The sequence below is a fragment of the Syngnathus floridae genome, chromosome 4, assembly GCF_059516105.1.
Source record: "Syngnathus floridae isolate MCC-2025c chromosome 4, RoL_Sflo_1.0, whole genome shotgun sequence".
Taxonomy (NCBI): Eukaryota; Metazoa; Chordata; class Actinopteri; order Syngnathiformes; family Syngnathidae; genus Syngnathus; species Syngnathus floridae.
The window spans coordinates 15710224-15732109 of NC_142416.1; the positions used below are offsets into that span (position 1 = coordinate 15710224).

Sequence of the window (21886 nt, forward strand, 5' to 3'; positions counted from 1 at the left end):
TTACAATTGATGAGGCACATCATGTACACGTTATCTGATTTCATGATCTCATCTCACCGTTCAGGTGTAGTTTGGCATTTCCATTAGTATTATTTACATTACTTGGCTTCTCCTGCCAACACCATAACTGAGTGGCTGTAATGTGCTCTTGTGGTGTGTGTGTGTGTGTGTGTGTGCATGTGTTGGTGTGTGTGTTCAACAGTCGTCAGCAGTCTCGCGCCAACATTATGGCAGCATTACAGCCCTCGCTCGCTGGCAATCAGTCATGCAAGTACTTTTGCAGCAATTAGGCTCAAGTATGTGAGGCAGATGTAAGTAAAAGCATATATAACACAGTGCATATATGCAGGTGTATTCGCTTTGTACTGGCTGTATGTATATACAGCAGAAGGAGAGTGATGAATGTGTTAGTCTGGTGTTTATGCAAATGAGTTCACGACTAAATGGTTTTATGGCCTTGTAATATAAAAAGATATACATTTATGCACATAATATATTTGACATTTCCATGGCAACCCTGAATTAACCATGGGTTCATAAACAGGGCTTCCCAATCTTAGATAAACAGTTTCTATTGGTCTCCTCGAGTCATATAGTGATTATTATCATTATCGTGAAGCTCATAATTATGTCTTCTACCTTTTTGGTTCAGCTTTAGTTAAATTCATTCCCATCTGTTTTGTATCTAAATGTAGCTCAATGGAGGTATATGACGCTTTTATGGCGGAAACATTTATTTTGGGATGGGTCTTCAGGTCAAATAGTTTGGGACCCGCCAGGTCACTTTCAAGACCACAAGCGAGTTGCGTACCGTGTTTTACAAACTTTGGAAAACAATTTGAAAATGTTGTTTTCTATTTCTTTACATTTACCGCAGTGTAAAAGGTTACTTCACAACTGAGGAAGGAGACTTGGGGTGAAAGTCCAACTTAATTCAGGCTTTTTCTTGAGCAGCACAGGTGTCTTCCTAATGCATACACAATAAATTGTGATTTCAAGTGCTCTTAGGTTTGAGGAGCTGGTGTGATAGCTTGTAAAAGTGTTACTCTCCCTTAGATGGACATGGCTCTTTAAGCAAGGGGACTACAACCTGTTTTATGAGCCCTGCCAGCGACTCCCGGGTCAAGAGGTGCTTTGTCATATGCCGGTCGGTGACAAGTCCTTGCTTTACCCCAGCTGATCTTTCGCTGGGCTACTGCCCCACTTGCGCACACACACTTGCGTGCCAGTGCAGCTGTTCTTCCTTTCAGAGAGATTAAGTTTCACAAGATGTGATGGATGCCAGTGTCTGCCCAGCCAGCTGTGTGTGTGTGTGTCTGTGCATGTGTGTGTGGATGTCAGCACATTTCTACATATTTGCGTGCAGCAGGGATGCATGGCTGGCACATGTTGGAATATATGTGTCGTAAGTGTTGTGTCATTACACCGAGGGCTGGGTCAGGTTAGGGGAGGTGACATTGAGGTCACGCGTGTTATGAGTCGGCCTGGTAATTATAGTGACGGTTACTTTGGTTCTCACAAACCAGACCAACGCAGTCCAAACCAGGGAACACACAGGCGGGCCAACAGGCTGCTGTCTGAAACAAACAAAGACACCAGCCAAGAACTGATATGACAACGTTGAACAAGTGTGAGACTCAATTCGGCTTTGCAAAAATCTGGAATGTTGACTGTAAGGCTTTCTAATATTACATTTAGTTCATCAAAATTAAATGTGCAATTATTAATTGCCAATTCATCAATTATCAAATTAATTGATTAATTGTTAATTCATTAATTTAATTAATTAACTGAGAACTGAAACAAAAAACTATTTGAATTGGAAAATCGGTTTTGATGGGATGAACCCAATCGTTCCATTTTAATCTTGTTGCGTACGTTTTGAATCCTTGAATCATAAGGTACCCCCGTGTATCAATTAACTTGTCAAATCATCTTTTCGGGAAACATGTACATTCCATCCAGGGTATTGCAACCATGGTCAGAAAGCAAAACAGAATCTCTCCAACCAGTTACTTTGAGTTTCATCACCGATATTTAAAAACATCCTAAATCGTGCAAAACCAAAGGGTCCACTGGACCTTAGCAAAATACAAGAAGTGAAAGAACAATAAAAGTGACAAGTACATTTTGGGACTGCCTCGTGCCAAAGGCCAAAATAAGAGGATTAAATCACAAAGGCATGGATGGCCGCCAAGTCAAGTGAACAGCATTAAATATTCTGTCTCCTCAAACATTGCAGTCAATGCTGCATGACAGCCTTATCTGCGGATCTATAGGCGAAAGCACTCTGTGTCAGCAATTTTACAGACGTCATATTCTCTGTGCCCTGAGGGGCGAACGATGATTAAAGATTACATTAATAAAGTTCAGCATAGAGCTTGTCCTCACAAGACATTTAGTTGGATTTCATGCAATGTTGAAAGTAAATTCAATAAGCTTTGTCTGAGTTAGTATTAGTATTGTTGTTGTTGTTGTTATTATTGTTATTGTTACTATTTAATCCTGCATGGAGCATTTTCCAATTTTCTAGGACAGTGTTTGCCTGCAGAACCAGACATATTTTTTATTGTAGCACTTTCAGGTATTTGCATGCAATTGGAACTCAATCAGAGCTGAGATTGTACATACCTGTTTATACTGCTTAACCTTTTGTATGAATTACTACTGATTCATTCCCTTCATGCACATTGATATGAAGCTACGGCATTTCATTGTTGTACTTTGAGGTGCATCATACTGAGAGATCTGAGTAGTTTCTCCATTGTGAATCTTAACAATCATTACAGGTATGCAGGTATGTTGAGTAGTCGTACCTAATAAAGTGTCCGCTGAGTGTCGTCAGAAGGCAATGAAAGTTGAAGGGAAAGTCCGGCGGCTGTGACTAACGCCCCCCCCACCCCCCTCCCGCAAACAGATTAAAGCGTACAGTGGCAAGGATGGGCAAGCAGGAGAAGAAAAAGAAGACGTAGCGGAGGAAAAATAAGACTTTGTGGTCTGGCGCCAGTTTGCTATGTAAAACCATGATGCATGCCGGAGGGATTGAGGCTGCAGCGGTGCTGCATGGATAAGCAAGAGACAGCGTAGTGATAATAATTAAGGAAGAGGACAAACGTTTAAGAGGACTCAAAAGGCAGGCCGAGGTGGGAAACTGTTAATCCTTGCAGAAAAGCACCACGTGTTTGGCTCAGATTATGTGTGCAAGAGTGAGTTTAAGCGGTAGGGTTGGAAAATGGAATTGTTGTGGCTGTGCCTGGTTTGCTCTGATTGAGAAAGAATCCCCCAGTAAAAAAAAAAAAAAAACTAACGCTGAATCTCTTCTTCCATAATTTCTGTCTGATCTTCGTATCGTTTCCATTCTTATTCTGGGAGACAGCCAGCGATCCAGAGCAGGCACAAGGAGCACATGTAATAATAAATATGGAAATGTGAGGGCAGCACGTCTTTACTATGGAACACTTAGCGACAGTAAAACACAGCTGCCTTACCAAAAACTATTTTGCTTGATGCAGCAACATTAAAAAAACAGAACAGTCAACCATAACGACTTTATTATTTTAATATCAAAAATCCATATTGTTTTTGTTTTAATGCTGCAACTAATAGTTCTTTTCGATTATCTGCTGATTATTTCGCCGATTAATTGATGAATCCACTTATTCAAAAACAGGACATTATTTCTATATGACAGTACAGAAAATCCACAAATTGATTCTGATTGACTGAGTCACTGGTCTCGTCCATAACATGTCAGAAACTAGGCAAAAATATTGATAGTTTTCCAAAGTAAAAGCTGATTTGTAGATGTTTTATTTTGCAAAATTACCTTCTGCGTTCTTGGATGACTACAGAAATACGAGAATATATATCGTTGAGAGATTGACATTTGGACAATTTCAAATTAAAACCATTGAAACCGATTAATCGATTATCAAAGTATTCAATAATCGGTTAGCTATTGATTAATCGTTGCAATTCTTTGCCCCTACCCCCAGTTGGCCCAGAGTTGACACCTTTCAAAGTTTCCTCACTTCTCACTCTCTGACCATTCTCACTATATCAACAAAAAAATAAATCTCCTTTGCCTTTAACATGACTCAAGCTTAAAAAGATGTCCACTCCCTGTCAAAATGTACTGAAAAGGACAAAAAAGGCGAAAGTAGGAGTGACTTGACGGACAGATGGAGGGGAGGCTAAGAGGCGTCGAAAGCCGCCTTCCTTTCCCTTCTGGCTGTCTGGTAAATCGATAATATCACTGCTGCACCTCCTGTGCTCCGAGCCGCTCGACTTCCTATCAAGGAGCAGCACAGCTGGATTTTGGCATCGTGCAGCCTACTTGCCTGCCAAATCCTCCTTAAGGCTGTATCTCAAAATAACCTCTTTAAAACTGAGTCCAACTTTGCTTCTTTTTACCTCCACTTTAGGAGGTAACAATTTTGGTTGGATTTTTTTCCCGTAACTTCGGGTAGTGGTAGGACGAGCCATTATGCATTGACGATGATCTGATGATCTGACAGATAGTCTTGATCCTATCTATCTATCTATATCTATCGATCGATCGATCGATCTGTATCTCTATCTCCCCATCCATCCATCCATCCATCCATCCATCCATCCATCCATCCATCCATCCATCCATCCATCCATCCATCCATCTCTGTCTTTATCTATTTAGCTAGAAGTTAGATCAGCCGCAGCTCATCCTGGCGCTATTGAAGACGGATGGATATGAAAGACTGTTGTCTTGTATCAATCAGCGATGGAAAAGCAGAACTGACATTTTTATGGATGTTTCATGGATGGCTACTTCAGACTACGGCCAAGAATTTTCCAGTCCATTATACGAGCGACGAGTGTTTGCTCTGTGTCCTCAGCGGGAGTCTTTACCTCTGCCGTGGCAAAGCTTCAGCCCTTGCCGCCTCCTGCACAAACTCCCCATTCACATCCAAGCGGCAGCCAAAGGCCTCAAAATGGATGCCACCGATCCTCCTCCTCCTCCACGTCTAATTAATCTGCATGGGTAGGATTAGCCGCCCGGGTTGGAAATTTTTTAATTATTGACTTTGATTGTTTATTTAATTTGTTTTTCCACTCATGAAATCACGATAAGACTAATGAGGTCCTACATTTCTTTTGTCCTGCTCTTTATCTTTCATCCTGTTGTCATTTGCTTGCCTTTGCCCTCTCTTTGGGGGCGGACTGGGAGTTTGGCGGCGCAAATCCCATTTCCTCTTGTTCGTGTTCAGGAATTATGTGCTGCCCCTTCATTCCCCTCAGAGTCCCTAAGGCACCTGGGATTAAATGTGTGTGTCTGTCTGTGCCCCTGTGTGCGTGAGTGTGTGTGTCTGCCATTTCCCCTCATCATTCACCATGAGTCGGGATTGTGCGAGGGCTTTCTCTGTGTAACAATCATGGTAAAGACAGAGCTGAGATGAGCTTTAAAGGTTTACAGAATTCTAAGTATTGCTGTGCCATGTGGGTTGGGAATGCTAGTGTGTGTGTGTGTGTGTGTGTGTGTGTGTGAGGCCCCATGTGGATGAATAATCTCTTTACAAGCACCAAACATTTCAAATTGCTAGACGTGCTCTGACCTCACAAGAGACAACGCTTGAATTGGAACCTGACCTGAAATGTCCTGCAGGATCTTTGTGTGTTTAGTGTAGATGCTGCCTTGTTAAATGTGTGTAATAGCAAAATGGATTGTTGGAAATTTCACTGGCTATGTTTACACGTCCAGCAATCACTCCTAAATCTGGCTTTTTGAGATCTTGTGAAATTTGTGGAAAATTACAACGCGTGCATCTGCAACGTGACTCATCTTCTCATAATGTCATTTGTCAATAAAGTTAAGAATCTTCCATAAGGAATTGTGTTAGCGATTTACAAGTAGTTTATCTCAGTGCAATTTAAATGCTTTTAAAAAGGTTAAAAACTTTGCTCTTTTCCCTACCTACCCGTATCTTCATCTGTTTTGTTTGTAAATGCTTTTAAATGTTACACTTTAAATTTTGCGCTGCACATTGAGTGACCTTATGTATGAAATCCTCTACATAAATAAATCTGCCTTTCATTACCTTACAGTTATTGCTTGTGTGGCCTTATAGTCACAATCATTACAAAACACTCTTTATATGTGGGTGGTCTTTTAGTTAGTGTCAGTGTTTGGGTTTTTTTCTGAGTAGCACCTTAACATTTGACTATTATGCTAAATGTCAGTGGGGCACTGTAAAATTGCAGGAAATGAAGATGAAAACCAGACACCTATTGCATTATGATACCATATCTGTGCTCTCCTCCGTTCTTTGCACACTCCCCTAATGTATCCCAAACCCCTCGACTCAGCAACCGCTCCATTCACGGAGAGCCCTCAGACACAGGAAGTGCCTCAGCAGGTCTCCTGATATTAAATTTGAACCGTCATTTAATACACCTACCCCCCACCCCCCTCTCCACGATCAAGGGATTGGCATCGCTTTTCCATGCGCATCCTCTGAACGTCTCCACGAAAACGACGAGACACCTAACAAACTGCCGGCCTCCCCCGTGCGTCCCACAAGGAGCTCCTTTAATAGATTATTGAAAATAACAAGGTTGTCTACTAGAGTTACAGACTCCATCTCAGCTTGGACGTCAATACACTGTGGAGGATTTTATAGCTTCGCAAAGGTAACGTTTGTATCTTGTCATTGGTGTAAACCAGGAATGACTTTACAGCAAATGTGTGGAGGAAATATACAACTGAGTACAGATTCCAAAAAAAAGAAAAAGGCACAAAACAAATGCCTCTACATCTGCTCCTTTGGTGTTTCCCTGAAAATGGTAAAAGCTCAATTAAAATATTGCTTTTATATGAGGCGTTTAAGAGCATCAAGGGAGTTTATTAGGCTGTTTCTCATCATCAAATAACTTCATTATATAAATATAATTGGCCTTCAGTTGTTGCTGCACAGTCTCCATTCAAGTTCACAAAGAACTGCTCGGTCTTAGTGGTGCTTGTTTGTGTGTCTGTGTGCGCGCAAGCAACAACTTTGGCAACTGTCGTGCGTCTGTTTTTTGGACAGACATAATAAGGTGGTGTCAACGCCAAGTGAAGGGCACTAAAACGCAGGATTATAACCTAATCTGACATTTCTTGGCTGATATGATGATTCACCGATTAGAAACCAGTCTGCCATGCCAGCAGCATGTTGTGTGACAACAAGAGACACGTTGTACGATAATTTGTTTGTGCAATTTGTGGGTGTGCGCGTGTGTTAGTGGCGGCGGTGGGGATTTATTTTCCGGCAAGCTTAACGTATGCTGCCTGCTCGACTACATGAAAGAGAACAATCATCCGAATGAGAATTGCAAAGCCGCATATTTCAAACCGTCAACCGCTGCATTGGCATCCGCACGCGCGCACTCCATCACTCTCGCACGCATAGGCACAGCATGGCAGTTTGCGATAAGCTCGCTCACTCCAGACAGAGCCCTCATGTCCGCCCAAGCCACCGCACAGGTTCGCTCAACGAATTTGTGTGCACGTTCTGGAGTGTGCTGATACATTTGCTGTTGTGTTGTTGTGTCGACGTTTGCTACGAGTGGCTCGGTGGTGTTGGTATGCTCTTTAGCCTCGGGTCTGGGTGGCAGCCAGCAAAATGGTGGCACTCATTGTGGCTGCCATTGATTTGTTCCAGCAGGTCTCTGGGATGGAGTATTCATGCGTGCATGTCTGTGTGTGTGGTTTAGTCACTGCTCTCTTCTTTAAATCCTTGCAGGAACACCACTTGGTTTTATGAAAGACTAAAAGTCACACTAAAACTTTTATAGCTTGTAAATAACATACTGATACTCTTCAAGCCTGGATACTGTCGAAAAAATAGCTTTCTTTCCTGTCGGAAATTCTTTTGTGAAGAGGTTTGAACGTATCAAAATAAACGGATCAAATTTAAGGGTGAATCAAGTCCTCGCGTAATTTGAGGAGCTCGTTTGGAAAATAAATCTTTGAGGAATGTTTTTTCTGCCTCATTTATTTGCTGTGCACCATTAGGAAGCCAAGTCAAGCCAACCACAGGAATAATTGTTCATCCTATGCATGACACGAAAAGGCCAACTTCAAAATAAAATCTTTCCAAATAATACATGGACGCCACTAACATGGAATGTTTTTATTATGAAGTTGTTTCTGGAAGAACGTGGTAAATTTACGGCCTACTTCTCTTCCCAACTGGAGGTTAATCAGAGCTCATTTGAAATTTTATTGCCATCACAAATGGTTGCCACCAGCATCAACACAATTTAAGTCATCCTGAAATCATGTTTAATGGCTAATTAAGGACACAAAAAAACGATTATTAATTGTGCGAACCTGTTGCCAGCGTGAGTGGCGAGCAGGTAGCCATTAAGTGAGAGCCCGATATAGGATGGCAAAAGCCAGTCAACTAGTGTGCCGGTCACTCTTGTTCCAGTTCTTGCTTATTTTGCCTCTCTTAAAGTTCTGTGAGGGAAAAAAAAACAAACATAAAAAGTGATCACTTAACCATTTTTGATACTGCGGGATTGCAAGCGATCACTGTGAATAGCTTGGTGGAAAATGGTCAGAACCTTCCAGGATATTGTATTCCAGAAATATTTCAAGTTTATTTAAATAGACACTGAGACAAGACTGAAGCACTTTGTCTGAAATAATTCTTGCATTCTTTATCATTTATATCAGCCCCGCATGTTTAATGTTTCCATGACAGCCTTTTGTTTTCCCACCTAGGACGAGCTATGAAAAACAAACAATAGGAAAGCTAGCATTGAAGTATAAATAATGCAGAGACACAGATTGGGGTCAAATGCTTTGGATTCCACAATGCAGGATGGGAGAGCGCGCACACATATGCTGTTTTTCTTTTCCCTATCAGCGATATTCGTTCCCTAGTGAGCAATCAGCGGGATGATGAAGCATACGCCAAGCTCTCGTGTATACGGTTTCATGTGCACACGCGTCTGTCATCAATGGGTCTTTCCCGGCTACTTGTTTCCTCACTGACAAAGTGTTTTGGGGAAATTCAAGGCTCCCTTTTGTGTACCCCACGGCTACCTCACTCCGCTTTCCCCTTTCGTAAGTCCGACAAGGACGAGTCGGCCTTCTTGCCGCGATTCATCTTCACGCTTTAACCTGGTGCCGTCATGTGATAGATTTGTTTTTTTGCCGTGATGTATTGGCCTATCAGCTGTTGAAAAAGTGACAGATTGCATCATTAGCTACTTTTATGATATATGTATTCTGTTGTATATGTATGCAAAAGTTTGTCATAGTCGTTTTTTTCTTGTGGCGAATTGAATACAAATTTGATTCACAAATTTCACTGGAGGTACCCTGACAGCGAGTGAATAAGATTAAAAGGTTTTATTTCAGTCTGGCATAATCGCACACACATTATTCCCCCCACACCACCACAGACAAGGATATTTTAGACAAAATATAAAGGACAAATGCAGAAAAGTTTTTTTTATATAAGCTAGCTCTTTGTACATTGACAAATGTCTTGTGAAAAATTTTGTCTATATCATTTTATTCACACAGCTGGTAAGTTTCCCATCCGTACTTTGACTTTTATTTTGAGTGGGCATAGCTGTGAAGGCTGACGTACATCATTGCTTTCAAAGGAAAATCACTGTTCCTCCACTGTGTTCTTCAAACAACCTTCTTCCATTGAAAGATGAAACATTACTTTAAAGGATTTCCTGGTCGCAAATTACCAAGGAACGCCTTAAATTTCTTTAATGGCTGACACTGAGACAATCTTACGAGGATATAAAAGAAAATCTGTGATTCCATAACACAGTTTTATGTTCTGGAAAAAAAAAATCATTATTGTATTATAATCACATAACACCAGAAGATGAAATATTTGGCCTACATATAGTGGGATATTATTTCCTCATCCAAATCTGCTAAAGAATAATGAATCAAAGTTGCATCTCGGATATCCCTTACCACGTTTTTTCAGTGAACAAGTGGGCATGTGTTTTGCGAATCCTGAGCTTGATCTAGTTGATGCAATGGTGACGTATGATCTCTTTTTTTTTTTTTATTACAGTATATGTAATTTATCTGTGCCATATTTAGCTGTTTCTCTTTGGCGGTCTACTAATCTTCTGAATGTAATAGATCCAAATTATAGATGGTCATGCTTTAAGAGGCTTTGAAATTTGCTGCTATTGCTTTTACTGTATGTATTTCCTAAACCTAAAACTTACCAAGCTAAGATACAGCTTTCATTTCCATCTGTCTCCGAGCACGACAAGTGCGTCAACGTGATAGCATCGCTCCATAAACCTGTTCTTGTTAGCCTAACCCTGAAACGATATACTCATGTTTTTACAAGCTGCTGGGCGTACGAAGGCTACCTTTGCAATATTTTCATTCAGCCTATTTTCCCTGACCCCTCGCTCTCTAAATCCCCACAGCATTATGATCGATGACGTCATTACTGACAATGACACATAAAAACGAGAGCTCGCTTTGATAGACGGCCATTTGTCCTCATCCGTCATCCTTGTGCTTCCCTGGGTTTAGATTTTTTTTCTTTTCACATCAGATACATGCGCTATATGAGCAGTGAAAAGGGTTTCTGCGTACCTCATACCGCATATTAGAGTGTGTGAGTGAGATCCCAACCATACACACACACCCAGCCTCTTCGGTATTCTCTTCACGGCCCGTGGACTTGTCTACTGTAAGATAGGTCCTGCATTGCTGTCAAAAGGCATTATAAAATATGGAGTCATGCAGGATTGTTCTCCTCTGAGGACCACAGATCAAACTCTCACACATGCATAGCACAGTATTTATGCTCAATGAAAGGCGCAGATGCACATATGGCCTATTACTGGATGCACCACTTGTGCTCTAATGGGGACTTTCCTTCATCTTGCAGATTGCTGGCACACACAAGATGATAAGAGTTACACTTAATGTGACTAAAATTTTGCGCTGAAAGCAATCCCTCAGAGTTAAAAAGTTACTCAGGAAAGAATTGAGCTGGGGCAATTACATAATACTTGTTTTTTCACGAGGGGGGGGAGCTTTTCCTCCAGATTGAAAATGTCCATGTCAACACACACACTCACAATGTGCAGTTCCATCAAACTTATTCCTTCATGACATCATTGGTGCCCCCTAGCAGCGGCAAGTTTGAGGAAGGGCGGAGGTTCCGGCGCTCACGCTCCGATGTCTGATTTGATTGCCCCTGACAACCAAGGACCACTTGGGAGCCGTGTAACCACGGCAACTCCTATCACAACATTCTGGGCTGTTTTTCTATGGGACCGGTCAAAGCCGGTGTTCCTTGCATTCATTTTTAATAGCCAGTGTACTTAGTCGCTCTTCCCGAGGTGGTCTCCCCGCGGCCTCATCTCCAAGAAGAAAAGACAGGCGCTCTGTGGAAAAAGCCCCCATTACGTATTTATTGTCCATAGTCTTAATTATTGAGCTAGAAGGGATGTGGGTTCTCACTCACTCTTCCTTTCTATCCCGCTGTCCTTAAAAGCTATGCCACTCCATATCCATATAAAGCAAGCAGCAGTGGAAAATGTGATGTTTAGCCTGTGCTCCACTCAAGAGGCTCGTGTTATGGAAAGTTTCACACACAGTTCAAAGAGTCCAACCAAAACCAGAAAAAAAATGTCCTAAATGCACTACGACACTGACATTTGTAAAGCCACACTTGTTAACGTATACAAACAATTTTCCATGTTCTTCCTCAACAGTTGCCTATGTAAGCCGTTTACGAACGGGACAATCTTTTAAAGTCGACGTTAATTCAAAGCAGATTTAGTTTCCCAAGCATCAAGAATTACAGCGCTGTTCAAATCAGTTCAATTTCCTTTATCATGCTAATGAGCCACTGATCCCCTCCCCATCCTTGGATTGGACTTCCGTCGCCATGATTATTGGGAGAACAGCTATGTATTTTAAATCTTGTGGAGGCAGAACTTCATCAGCAAGCGACTGAATTACACGCAGCAGACACATCGCCAAATAATGTTCATCTGCCATGACTTAACAGCAAAGACGTGTTCGTATTAATAATGTCAAAAATCAAACTCAAATTTGTACAAAATCGTAACTTCTCCTCGGGGCGATATGCTTGTTTCGGGTTTGATAAGCGAGAGTGTGAAATCTTTTGAAATCTGTCAGCGGATCTCCTATTTGCAATCCCCTTCATGTTATTTGGAATCTTGCTTGTGTACTCTCAGCGTGCGGCTGGCCAAAATCAATGGTGGGGAAAAAGGTTATGTAACCTCATCCTTCTCTTTCAGTCGTGATAACATGTCATTGGAGAAGATTGATCAAGAAGTGTATTTTTGGACTCAATTGTCCACTGCCTCTCCCGTGACCTTCATGGGGACGGGGTGAGTGTTACCAATACGTAGTACTGGTTAGCTGACTTTATTTTCAATGGACTTGTCAGATCCATTGCGTCTGAGTGTTTGGAGTGCGTCTTGTTTTTCATCCAGATGTGTAAACATTCCTCTGGTTATTCTGAGCTTGCATCAGAGAGAAGCTGGGTTGCGTTCGGCTCACACCACATGAATCGCCTTTTTTCAAGTGGCATGGAGCGAACGTAACTCAGTATTCTGACACAGACGCTCTTCATGGTTTCAACTTTGACACTCGCTTAACTTGCGGTGTGCCTTGGAATTCAGGAAGGGAAATAGAGGATCATGTCTGACATCGTCTTCCTGTGAGGCTCTTTCGGTTATTATGATGTGGATGATGTCATGTGTGGCATTTTCGAAAGGAACGAGTGGCTCGGTTTCTTTAGGAAGGTATGGACTCGATGGTATATAAAGAGAGCAGCATGTGGATAAAAGGCTCAGTTATTGAAGGGTTAGCCCGCTTCTGGGCACCAGCAAATCCATATTTTATTTGACGCGGAATCCGCTCAAGGCCAGTAAATTATTACTGCTGTATCCCACCTGCTCGTGGAGGTCAGCTAGCCATCTTGATCGCAAGGGTGTGTGTGCAGGTTTGTGTGTGTACGTTTGTGGACGTGCCGCTGGCTCAAAGAGTCGGGACGGAGCTGTGGCACCGTCGCCGTACAGCATGCTCATCCATCCATACTGTAGCTCCATCCGACCCTCCATCCATCCATGTAATAAAACACATTACATAGGTGAGTGCCTCAGATGGGCCGTTTTCCTCCCAGCACGAAAGGCGTGCCACCGCCGTATGCAGCTGTGGGCTACAGGAAATGTGTTGCACCACAATGAGATGCACACATGCATGTGGACAATACTCACATGTGCAGGTTCACACAAAATATACTTGATTTTGCTGTACATACTGTATCCGAATAATTTTTGTTTTTCTCATTCTATACTTTCAAAAAAAATTCAGTCCAATGCGAGTAATCACTCTTTGAATACACACTGATACTAAATACCTCTAGTACTTTTGAAATATTAAATTTCACTTGACACAATAACAACAAATTGGGAAGACATTTCCATCTGACGCAGATGATTTACCAATGTATCAAACTGCTTTTTCGTATTGGTAGATGGTATCGACAGCATCCGCGAGACCTCGATACATTAAAATGAGTCGGACACCATACTTGTTATCTGTAGTGGCCCATCCCTACTTATAAGTGAGCTGTGTATAATAACTTAACTCATAAACATAAATAATACGTCACACAACGATCTGTGTGATGTTACAGTGTTGCGCCTGCAATAAATAAACCCACTTTTTGCATGATTTTGCATTCCACAAACAGTACAGTTAAATTTGTTTTTTCCTGGGGCAATCTTTCTCAAATCGTGTGTGCATGTCAGAGGGGGGAATGGGGGGGTAAGTGTGACCCCAGAGAACATAATTGTAATTAGAATACAATGTTATGCGGAGCTGTACTTATTACAATTTTATAGACAAATGATACTATTTATAATCACTGAGAGTTGGGGGTGAAATATTTTCTTCTTCGTGGGGGGGCATAACAGAAAATAATTGAAAAGCACTGCCTTGGGGTGACCATTATTCTCAATACAATGGCAACACGTTGATAACACAACCACAAAACATAATAATCAATTTAATAGGCCTACTTTAAACTTGTCTTTTCTCAAATAATAACCATTTTATTGCCACAAATCAGTCTCACATAATTAATTAATAAAAATGAATTAATTTAAAAAATAAAAAATATATTCTTATTATTATTAATGATAGTAATGATAATCCGTTTACTAGAACTAATCACTAGTAGTGTGTAATGTTTGACAACAAATTCTAAAGACCCAATGAGTGTGTGGGTTCTCCACTGTTAAGAAATGTGAAGCTGAAACTAAAAAAGAAGACATGCAGTGTCTGGGAAAAAGACACTGTAGCACACCATTTAGCGTTTCAAGTGATAACAACTTTTATTATTTGTCCTTGAAAAAGTGCTTTTTGTTGCCTTTGCACTTTTGTACTATTTGCATTAAATAGCATCCTACCGCTCCAAAGTTTGACATCAGCAAATACTTTTCCTCAACTCCTCCCTTTTTTGTCTTGTGCTGTCTTATGTCTGTGTCATTCCCTCTCACGACACCCTTCATCTCAATTTAGTCTTTTTTGGCCTCTTTGCCCCTGCGCTGGTGCTCGTCCATCATCGCTCTCTCACTTCCTCCGTCCATGCCCTCGCTCTGTCATTTACGAGGCTCACACTAATGCTCAATTAGCCTTCAAAGAGGTCTCCGCTGAAAGCTGGGTAAATAGGTAATTACATGTTGTCGTCTCCCCACCTCCTGCTAATCCACTCAACTTTACTCTTCCTCCCTCGCCCGCTCTCTCTCTCTTTCTCACCAATTCTCTCCTTTCCCTTCCGCCAGAGATGGCCCAGTGGAGGCCCAGCGTGGGCCTGTTAGTCACAGCTGGCTTAAACCTTCGATTAGCCAATTTCACCATTCCGCTTAGCGGGCACTTTTTCGTTTCTTTGAGCGCTGCTCTTGAGACGCAACAGCGGGGACACTTTATCATTAGAATGGGACAATTGGCGGCACCAGCCGGCTAAATCGTGATGTAACGCACAGCTGCTAATAGAGATGGATCAATGTGTTCTAAACGCTCGGGATACTTTGTCAATCGGCAATTGTCTAAAGGCAGCGTTTTTTATTGTATCATTTAGCACCGCTTCTTCTCCAGTGAAAGGATGCCTTCTTTCTCTCTTTGGCTTGTCTGCGACATCATCAGGGACAATCCAATCAACAGCATCCATCTGTTATGGAAGCCACCAGTGACAAGCACTAGTATGCAAATAGCAGACGGCAAAGAATGACGGTGATTTCATGGTTTGTGTGTGCCTTTAGAGATGGAAATGTACGTATCAAGCGCAAGGAGGAAATGAGTAAGACTGGAAATGGTTGAATAGAACAACAAGAGGGGAAGAAGGATGCAGAGGAAGTGATAAGTTGAGTAATAGCAGACAGCCTGAATCCCACTCTCAATCAATCACATTTTCCCTTCCTCTCCTCTCATTTTGTCCTATTGATTTCTTGTTTTCGCCACTGTGCTGAAAGCAAGGCTCAAATGACTTCTGTGAGTTTTCAAGACCTTCGTCTCTCAGGGAAAACCGCTTCTTTCAAAATAGGAGAAATTGCAACATGCTGAAGCTATATTTAATTAAACCTTGTGAACTTTTGGTCAAAGGGAAAGTTGAGATGTCTCATGATGTCGTAACGGGAGAAAAGAAATGAACAAATAGTGCCATGAAAGATGATTGGGTGCACGATGTGTTATTATCCAGATTCTCTCAACCGGTCTTGAAATTTGAATTTATTTGTTCCGTATAATATATTGTTGTTTATATGTCTATGCCATTGATGTTGTAACCATTGTAACCACCTGTTGGCAAAGTGAGCTGAAATGACCCGCACGCAAGTAAATGCGGAGTTCAATATCATGGGTGATCGGGAATAACATGTTATGGGCCCACGTTGACATGGCAATGGATGATGATGTCCTACAGCATCATTACAAGCCAACTAAATCTCACATTTGAAGGTCAGATTTCTATTTCATCTAGCTTTGAAGTGGATTTGTGCACTTCAGGTGTCAAGTGAAGCCAGCAAAATCAGGATGTAATCACTGCTGCTGCTTTTTTTTTTTCTTTTCATTCATTGGTGGCTGTGATGAGAGAGAATGCATTATCATACATTATACATTGGTTGTTTGATGCCATGGCAGTCAAAACAAACAACACTTTCCTGATAAGCCCTTCATAAATCCTTTGAATCGTGATACTCTTTAATATACACAATAACTTGGCATCACATCAGCAATTTAGTAACTTAAATATTATCAACCCTTAAAATTCAGTTATTCCCTCCCAGCTTGGTCAGACTATCTCCTCTTCACATCATTATTTTTGAAAGAGCCCGTTTGTCCAAGCAGCCAGACATTCTATATATACCTGACAGTTCAACCCACCTGAGGCGAAGAGAGCAATGCAGTGGTTTGCTTGCTGTGGGTGAAAAGAGAAAGTAAGTCACCCCTGCATGGAGGCAATTAAAAGCTGTCACGAGGTGATGTAATCAGCTGACATCCCCACAGACTTTGACATTGGCTTGTGTGCCTCGAAAGATCAATGCTTGGGTCTTGACTCGCTCAGGGGATGCTCAAAGTCTATCTCAGTGTGTGTGTGTGTGGGGGGGGGGGGGGGTTGTCAAGGGAGATGACAGGTTATCAGCAATCAGCATGCACCAAGCGCACACATCGGCATCCGTACTATCCGTCATCGGCATGTTTATAACTACTCATAAAATTTGTGTAGCGCTAAACTTCGCAGTTGCAAACAATAGTTTGTGCATAACAAGTTTCAGCCAAGTCGATCTAGTAGTTACTTCAAAAATCACATCAGTCTGTTACCACGGCAACCAATGATGATATTTTAAAATGTCCATTATTTTCAATTTCCATAATGGTTTTCATTTATTATTATTATGTCCTGCTGTGATGCAACAAATCCAAATTGTCACCAGACATTTCTGTCAGTCAGCCACTGTTCCAACATGGCGAATTGCACAAATTAATGAGTGTGTCTAATTGCATTCGCTGTCTCAGCTTCGCTACAGCAAATCAAATTATGAGACTGAGTGTTGTTTTTCCACGGCGCACACTTTGCCTTAAGCTACGCTTTTCAGGATCAGCCTTTTGTCTGCATCTCTATCTTTGTCAGCCTCCGTTGCGGCTGCGCGGCGCCGTCGTTTTCTCAATCTCGTCCCAATCGGCTTCCAATCATCTGCCCACGCTTTCTGTTTCTTTATCCTGCTTTTTTAGTTGTTGCTTTTTTAAGTCGTTTTTAATTGCACTTACGGAATTGTAATCTTGTACCACTAAACGGAAATCTAAATCCAATATGCTCTGGTTTGGCAGCTTGTGATTGATCACCGATGATCATCTCGGATCTTAACAGTATATGAGGAGAAACTTCTACAAATACGTACATATAATAAATATTTTTTGGCATTTCCCGAAGAATTTGGAGGGATTGAAAAAATATATATTTTGCGGACCTATGGTGATATTCTTGTCATCCACACTCCCCAGGAAATAAATCTGACATTTCCAGACAGACTATATACTCTATGATTTAGTGATAAGGATGAAGTGAATGTCTGACCAAGACTGCGATCCGCAAGCTTAGGCCTTCAGTAATGAACAACAACAACAACCACACAGACTACCTGTCTGATTCTCTCTTTTCTTCTTTTTCTATCTTCTTTCAAGCTCACATTGGCTCTTTGTCTTTCCTGTTTGCCATTTCCCGTCGACTCTGCTCTCTCGCCGTTTCTCTCCCTTCGTTCCATTTGTCTCTCGCTCGCTGTTATCTCAAGCTCTTTAATTAACGTGACACGCTGTGAAGTGAGATACTAAATAATGCAGACTTTTCCAGTGACATTAAATCAGCCGGCGTGATTAGTGGCCACACACACAAACACAAAGATCTTTTGTAATGTCTGCTTTCATTTTGAAGAAGATAATCGCGACTGTAATTAGAGAAAATAGACATACTACAAATGACAGCGAATAATCAGAGTATTTCTAACAACCCTGGCGTTTATTCCATGGAATTGCTTTTGTCAAGTTTACTTTTGAAAAGTAGTTTTGGAAAAACAATTTAGAGTCCCTTTTTCTCAATTAGTCATTCAGACTCATTTATTGATTTTATTTCTTCTATTATTTTTTCTTTTTAATGTTATTTTATGTCATTTTATTTTATTTACGTACAGTGCTGTTACGGCTAATTCGGAAACAAAACACAAATGCATGTCTGTGACCATGCACCATCATAATTCAGCTGTCATAGTGTCGTAGTACTCCAATCCAGGATGACTCAATCTGTGTAGGGAGGGATCTAGCTTGTCCCAAAGCAATTGTTTCCTAGCAAACCTAATGGAAAATCCAGTCTGGGTTTAGTAGTTTGTTGCTTTGGCTTGCAGGGAGGAGGGGGGGCTGTCGAGCGATTTAGGCTCCTGCTCTGATCTCTCCCCTGTCTCTCATTTTTTTAATCAGAAAGCTTGTAGAGGACTGGGTAGAATTTAGACAGTTGCTGAATATGATGGCCGATTTTGGAGTCACATTGCCATAAACTCGAGTGTGTGTTGGATGCAGGTGGGAGACAATAGACATGACACTCGGCTGCCTGCAAAAGTATATTTTTACACTATTGTTACAGTTCAGTGCAAACAACAACTGGCTCATGCATACAAATGTAGCAACTCATACATTACTGAGGGGCAAAATACATAAACATGAATAAATCAAGATATATATTTTTTTTCTGCACTCTCACTTCAATGCTGTCGTGTTTTGGAGAGCAACACTCATCCGTCATGTCTGATCGTGTCATACGATTTGAGCTGTGAGTTTTGCGACGCTCAAAACGTCGCCCGTCTCGACTGATGCCAGACGTTCGCGGGCGACTGCTGATCGTGGACGGAGACAGACAGAGACTGACTGATTGAAGGATGATGAGATAGAGAAGACGGCATAGAGACGTTTAAATATGTGATGGAAGAAAAAAATATATGGTTATGGCAACATGGAATAAGGACGGCTGATGAAAAGGATGATTAAAAAAAAAGCAGGTCTTGTTTCGAGCTTGAAGAAGCAATAAAGAAAATAAAGATTGTAATCTGTCTCCTTGCCATCTTGCATCCCCTCCCACTCTCCATCCTGTTCCTTTTTATCAATCACATTGTTTTGACCAAAATTCTTATACGGCTTGTGAAGCAAACAAACCCGGCACCGACAAATTGAAGATTTTTCCGAGCTTCCTGAGTGATGTTTTGAAGCAGAATGTTGCTTGTCGGTTGAATTCAGTGGATATTTCGCACACGCACATACAGAGGCGTGCACACACCTCGAGCGATGTAAGGTCCTGAGAAAGTACGAAAATGAAGAAGGCAGCTGCATAACTGGAGTGTGAGGCCTGGAGGGAAATCACACATATTCGAAAATCTGTGCGTGTGTGTGTATATATATGTGTGTATATGTGTGTACGTGCTCCCTTTATGCGTCCAAATTTAAGCTTTCTAGAACAATCCTAATGAGTGCATTCTTTTCTTTGTGTCTCTCCCACGCAGGTTGTGAGGACTTGTCTCCATCGTCCTGTTGTACAGTGAGGCAGTGAGCTCACGGAGGATACAGCATGCATGTGTCGAAATACCCAACAATGCACTCTGCCAGTCCGGGTCTGATCCTCCTCAGTTTCCTTTTCTTCGCCGATGCTGACTGTGAGTGCATTCACGACACACTCCCAATGTTGGCTCACGGATGCCGCCTGTCAAAAAATGCATATGTATAAATCTGGCCTTTATTTTTTTTCTGATATTGCATCTGCACCATTCAAGTGTGTGTTTATCTGTACGTGTTGGCAAGCTGGCTTGATGCGAGGCCAGCTGTTTTTGTCCAGCCCTGGTATGACTTGGCATGGATAATCAGACCACATATGGCAGATCAGATAATTTCGCCGCCGCTTGTGTTATTGCGTTGCGACTGTGTGTTTGGAAGAGATCCGTGACTATGGCAAATATGCTCATGTACGACCAACATGCTTTTTTTTTTTGATTCGGCAATGTAGTTATTAGCTTCATGCATGTTTCCATGTTCAAATATTAGAATGTGATGTTTACATGCAAACTCAAGTTATTCATCTTCCAGGGCAAAAAAAAAATAATCCTCAGATTTGATCTGCCAACTTCCTTGCCTCTAATTTTACATACACTTCATTTTAAAATTATGGTTAAAATGTGAAGTATCATTATCCTAAGGTTTCCAAAGAGAGTGTTAATAGAAATTTATTTAAAATTTGTTGACACATTTTCTTTTCTTTAAAAATAATCCAAACCAAAGTTTCCAAATCCATTCCCCGAAATGAGTACACCAGTATTCTGTAAAGTACAAATGTTACAAGCCGAAAGCAATCATAAAAAGAGATGCACTGCTTGAAAACATGCATTGCCTCCAGGCGACGCTTTGGTAGACACGATGTCACAATGTCAGGTTGAAAATTAGCTGTGAGGTTCCTCTCTCGTAACATTAGCCATGAGACGGATTGACTGATTTGGGTTGAAACCACGGATGACAAATTGCCATGACCAAGTGAGGGACTCTTAAAAGGTGTAATAAAAATAGAAGGACAAAGATGGATGATGAGAAGACTGTTTGGGAAGAGAGAAATGGATAAGTGAACACCTGGGAATTATCTTTGGCATCAGGAATGATTGTGTCTACAGGTTCTGTTTGTGTAAATAAACCACGGATGATAGTGACAGCTAAGTACACAAACGTTGTGGTTTGTTAGAATTAAAGGCAGTCTAGTTTTATAATTGTGCTGAATCCAATTTGGTTTATTTGGTTTCATGTCGGAAATGCGTGTGTTCGATTTATAAAATCCGTATAGTGCAATTCCATTTCTGAAATCAATAGTGAATCGCAAATAAGTATTTATTGTATGCAATTTAGTTCATCGCCATTGGAAGTGACAAAATGATTTGTTCCATCCCGAATCAGATTTTTTTGTGTCCGTGAAAACAGTGCACCCGATCATAATTTTAATCCGAACTCTGATCGGATTAAAGAAATTTTCTCCAGTTTTAGGATTGCACGGTCAGGCGGAGCACAGTAAAAGCACACCCATCAACAAGATGTCTTGTTTTCCTCTCAGCCGTCTGCCCTTTTAGTCCCATGTGTAAGTTGCCAGGTCGGCCTGTAACGGTCCAATCATCCATCAAAACGATGATGGTCCCAGACTTCCTTCGTGAGGGCTGGAGAAGAAGCATTTGTACTTAGTCTCCTTTTCTCTCCCTCTCATTCGCTTTGACTTTCTTCACTGCTCCATACTGGCTTCATGTCACATCCTCATAATGTACTGAGATAGGAAGAGCAGAGACTTGGGGCTTTCTCTCATCTCTTTAATCTCACTGTGTGTGACGTGTAATGCCTCCTTTAATATCAACAGCCGAGGCTCTGAGGCTGGTTTGAGAGTTGAGGCATAGACTGTCATTACTGGAATGCTTGTGTTGACAAGTTTTGGAAATGTTAAACGCTCCGTGACAAAATGTAAATACAAGCTGTGTAGGATCTTAATCTTTTGCTCACCTTTGCGAGCGCCGTCACATTCTTGGTCCACGAGCCACACTCGTATATTCTCTTGGGCTAAGGGTATTAAGATGCAATCAGATGGAAGTGCATCCTGCGGAAACATTGCATGACACTGCACCATATGTGTGCACCAATTGCATGTTGGAATGCAGCTATACTTTTGTCCCCGCCCTTTACACATTTAGTCATTTTACTTTGCCTTTTTCACTTCCCCCCACATTTTGGATTTCTCCGTGTATTTGCCGGCGCATGTATGCAAAT

The 21886-nt window shown here is 41.4% G+C and overlaps 1 protein-coding gene across 3 annotated transcripts in view; it reads left to right on the top strand.

The window, feature by feature from the left end:
* Positions 1 to 21886, top strand: part of LOC148399409 (receptor-type tyrosine-protein phosphatase delta-like) — a 143367-nt gene that overhangs the window by 71469 nt on the left and 50012 nt on the right. For all 3 annotated transcript variants that reach the window (XM_088373937.1, XM_088373938.1, XM_088373939.1), the window contains one exon: positions 19606 to 19755. In XM_088373937.1, the coding sequence (XP_088230063.1) occupies positions 19671 to 19755 (85 nt within the window). In that variant the 5' untranslated portion in view covers positions 19606 to 19670. The remainder of the gene's footprint in view (positions 1 to 19605; positions 19756 to 21886) is intronic.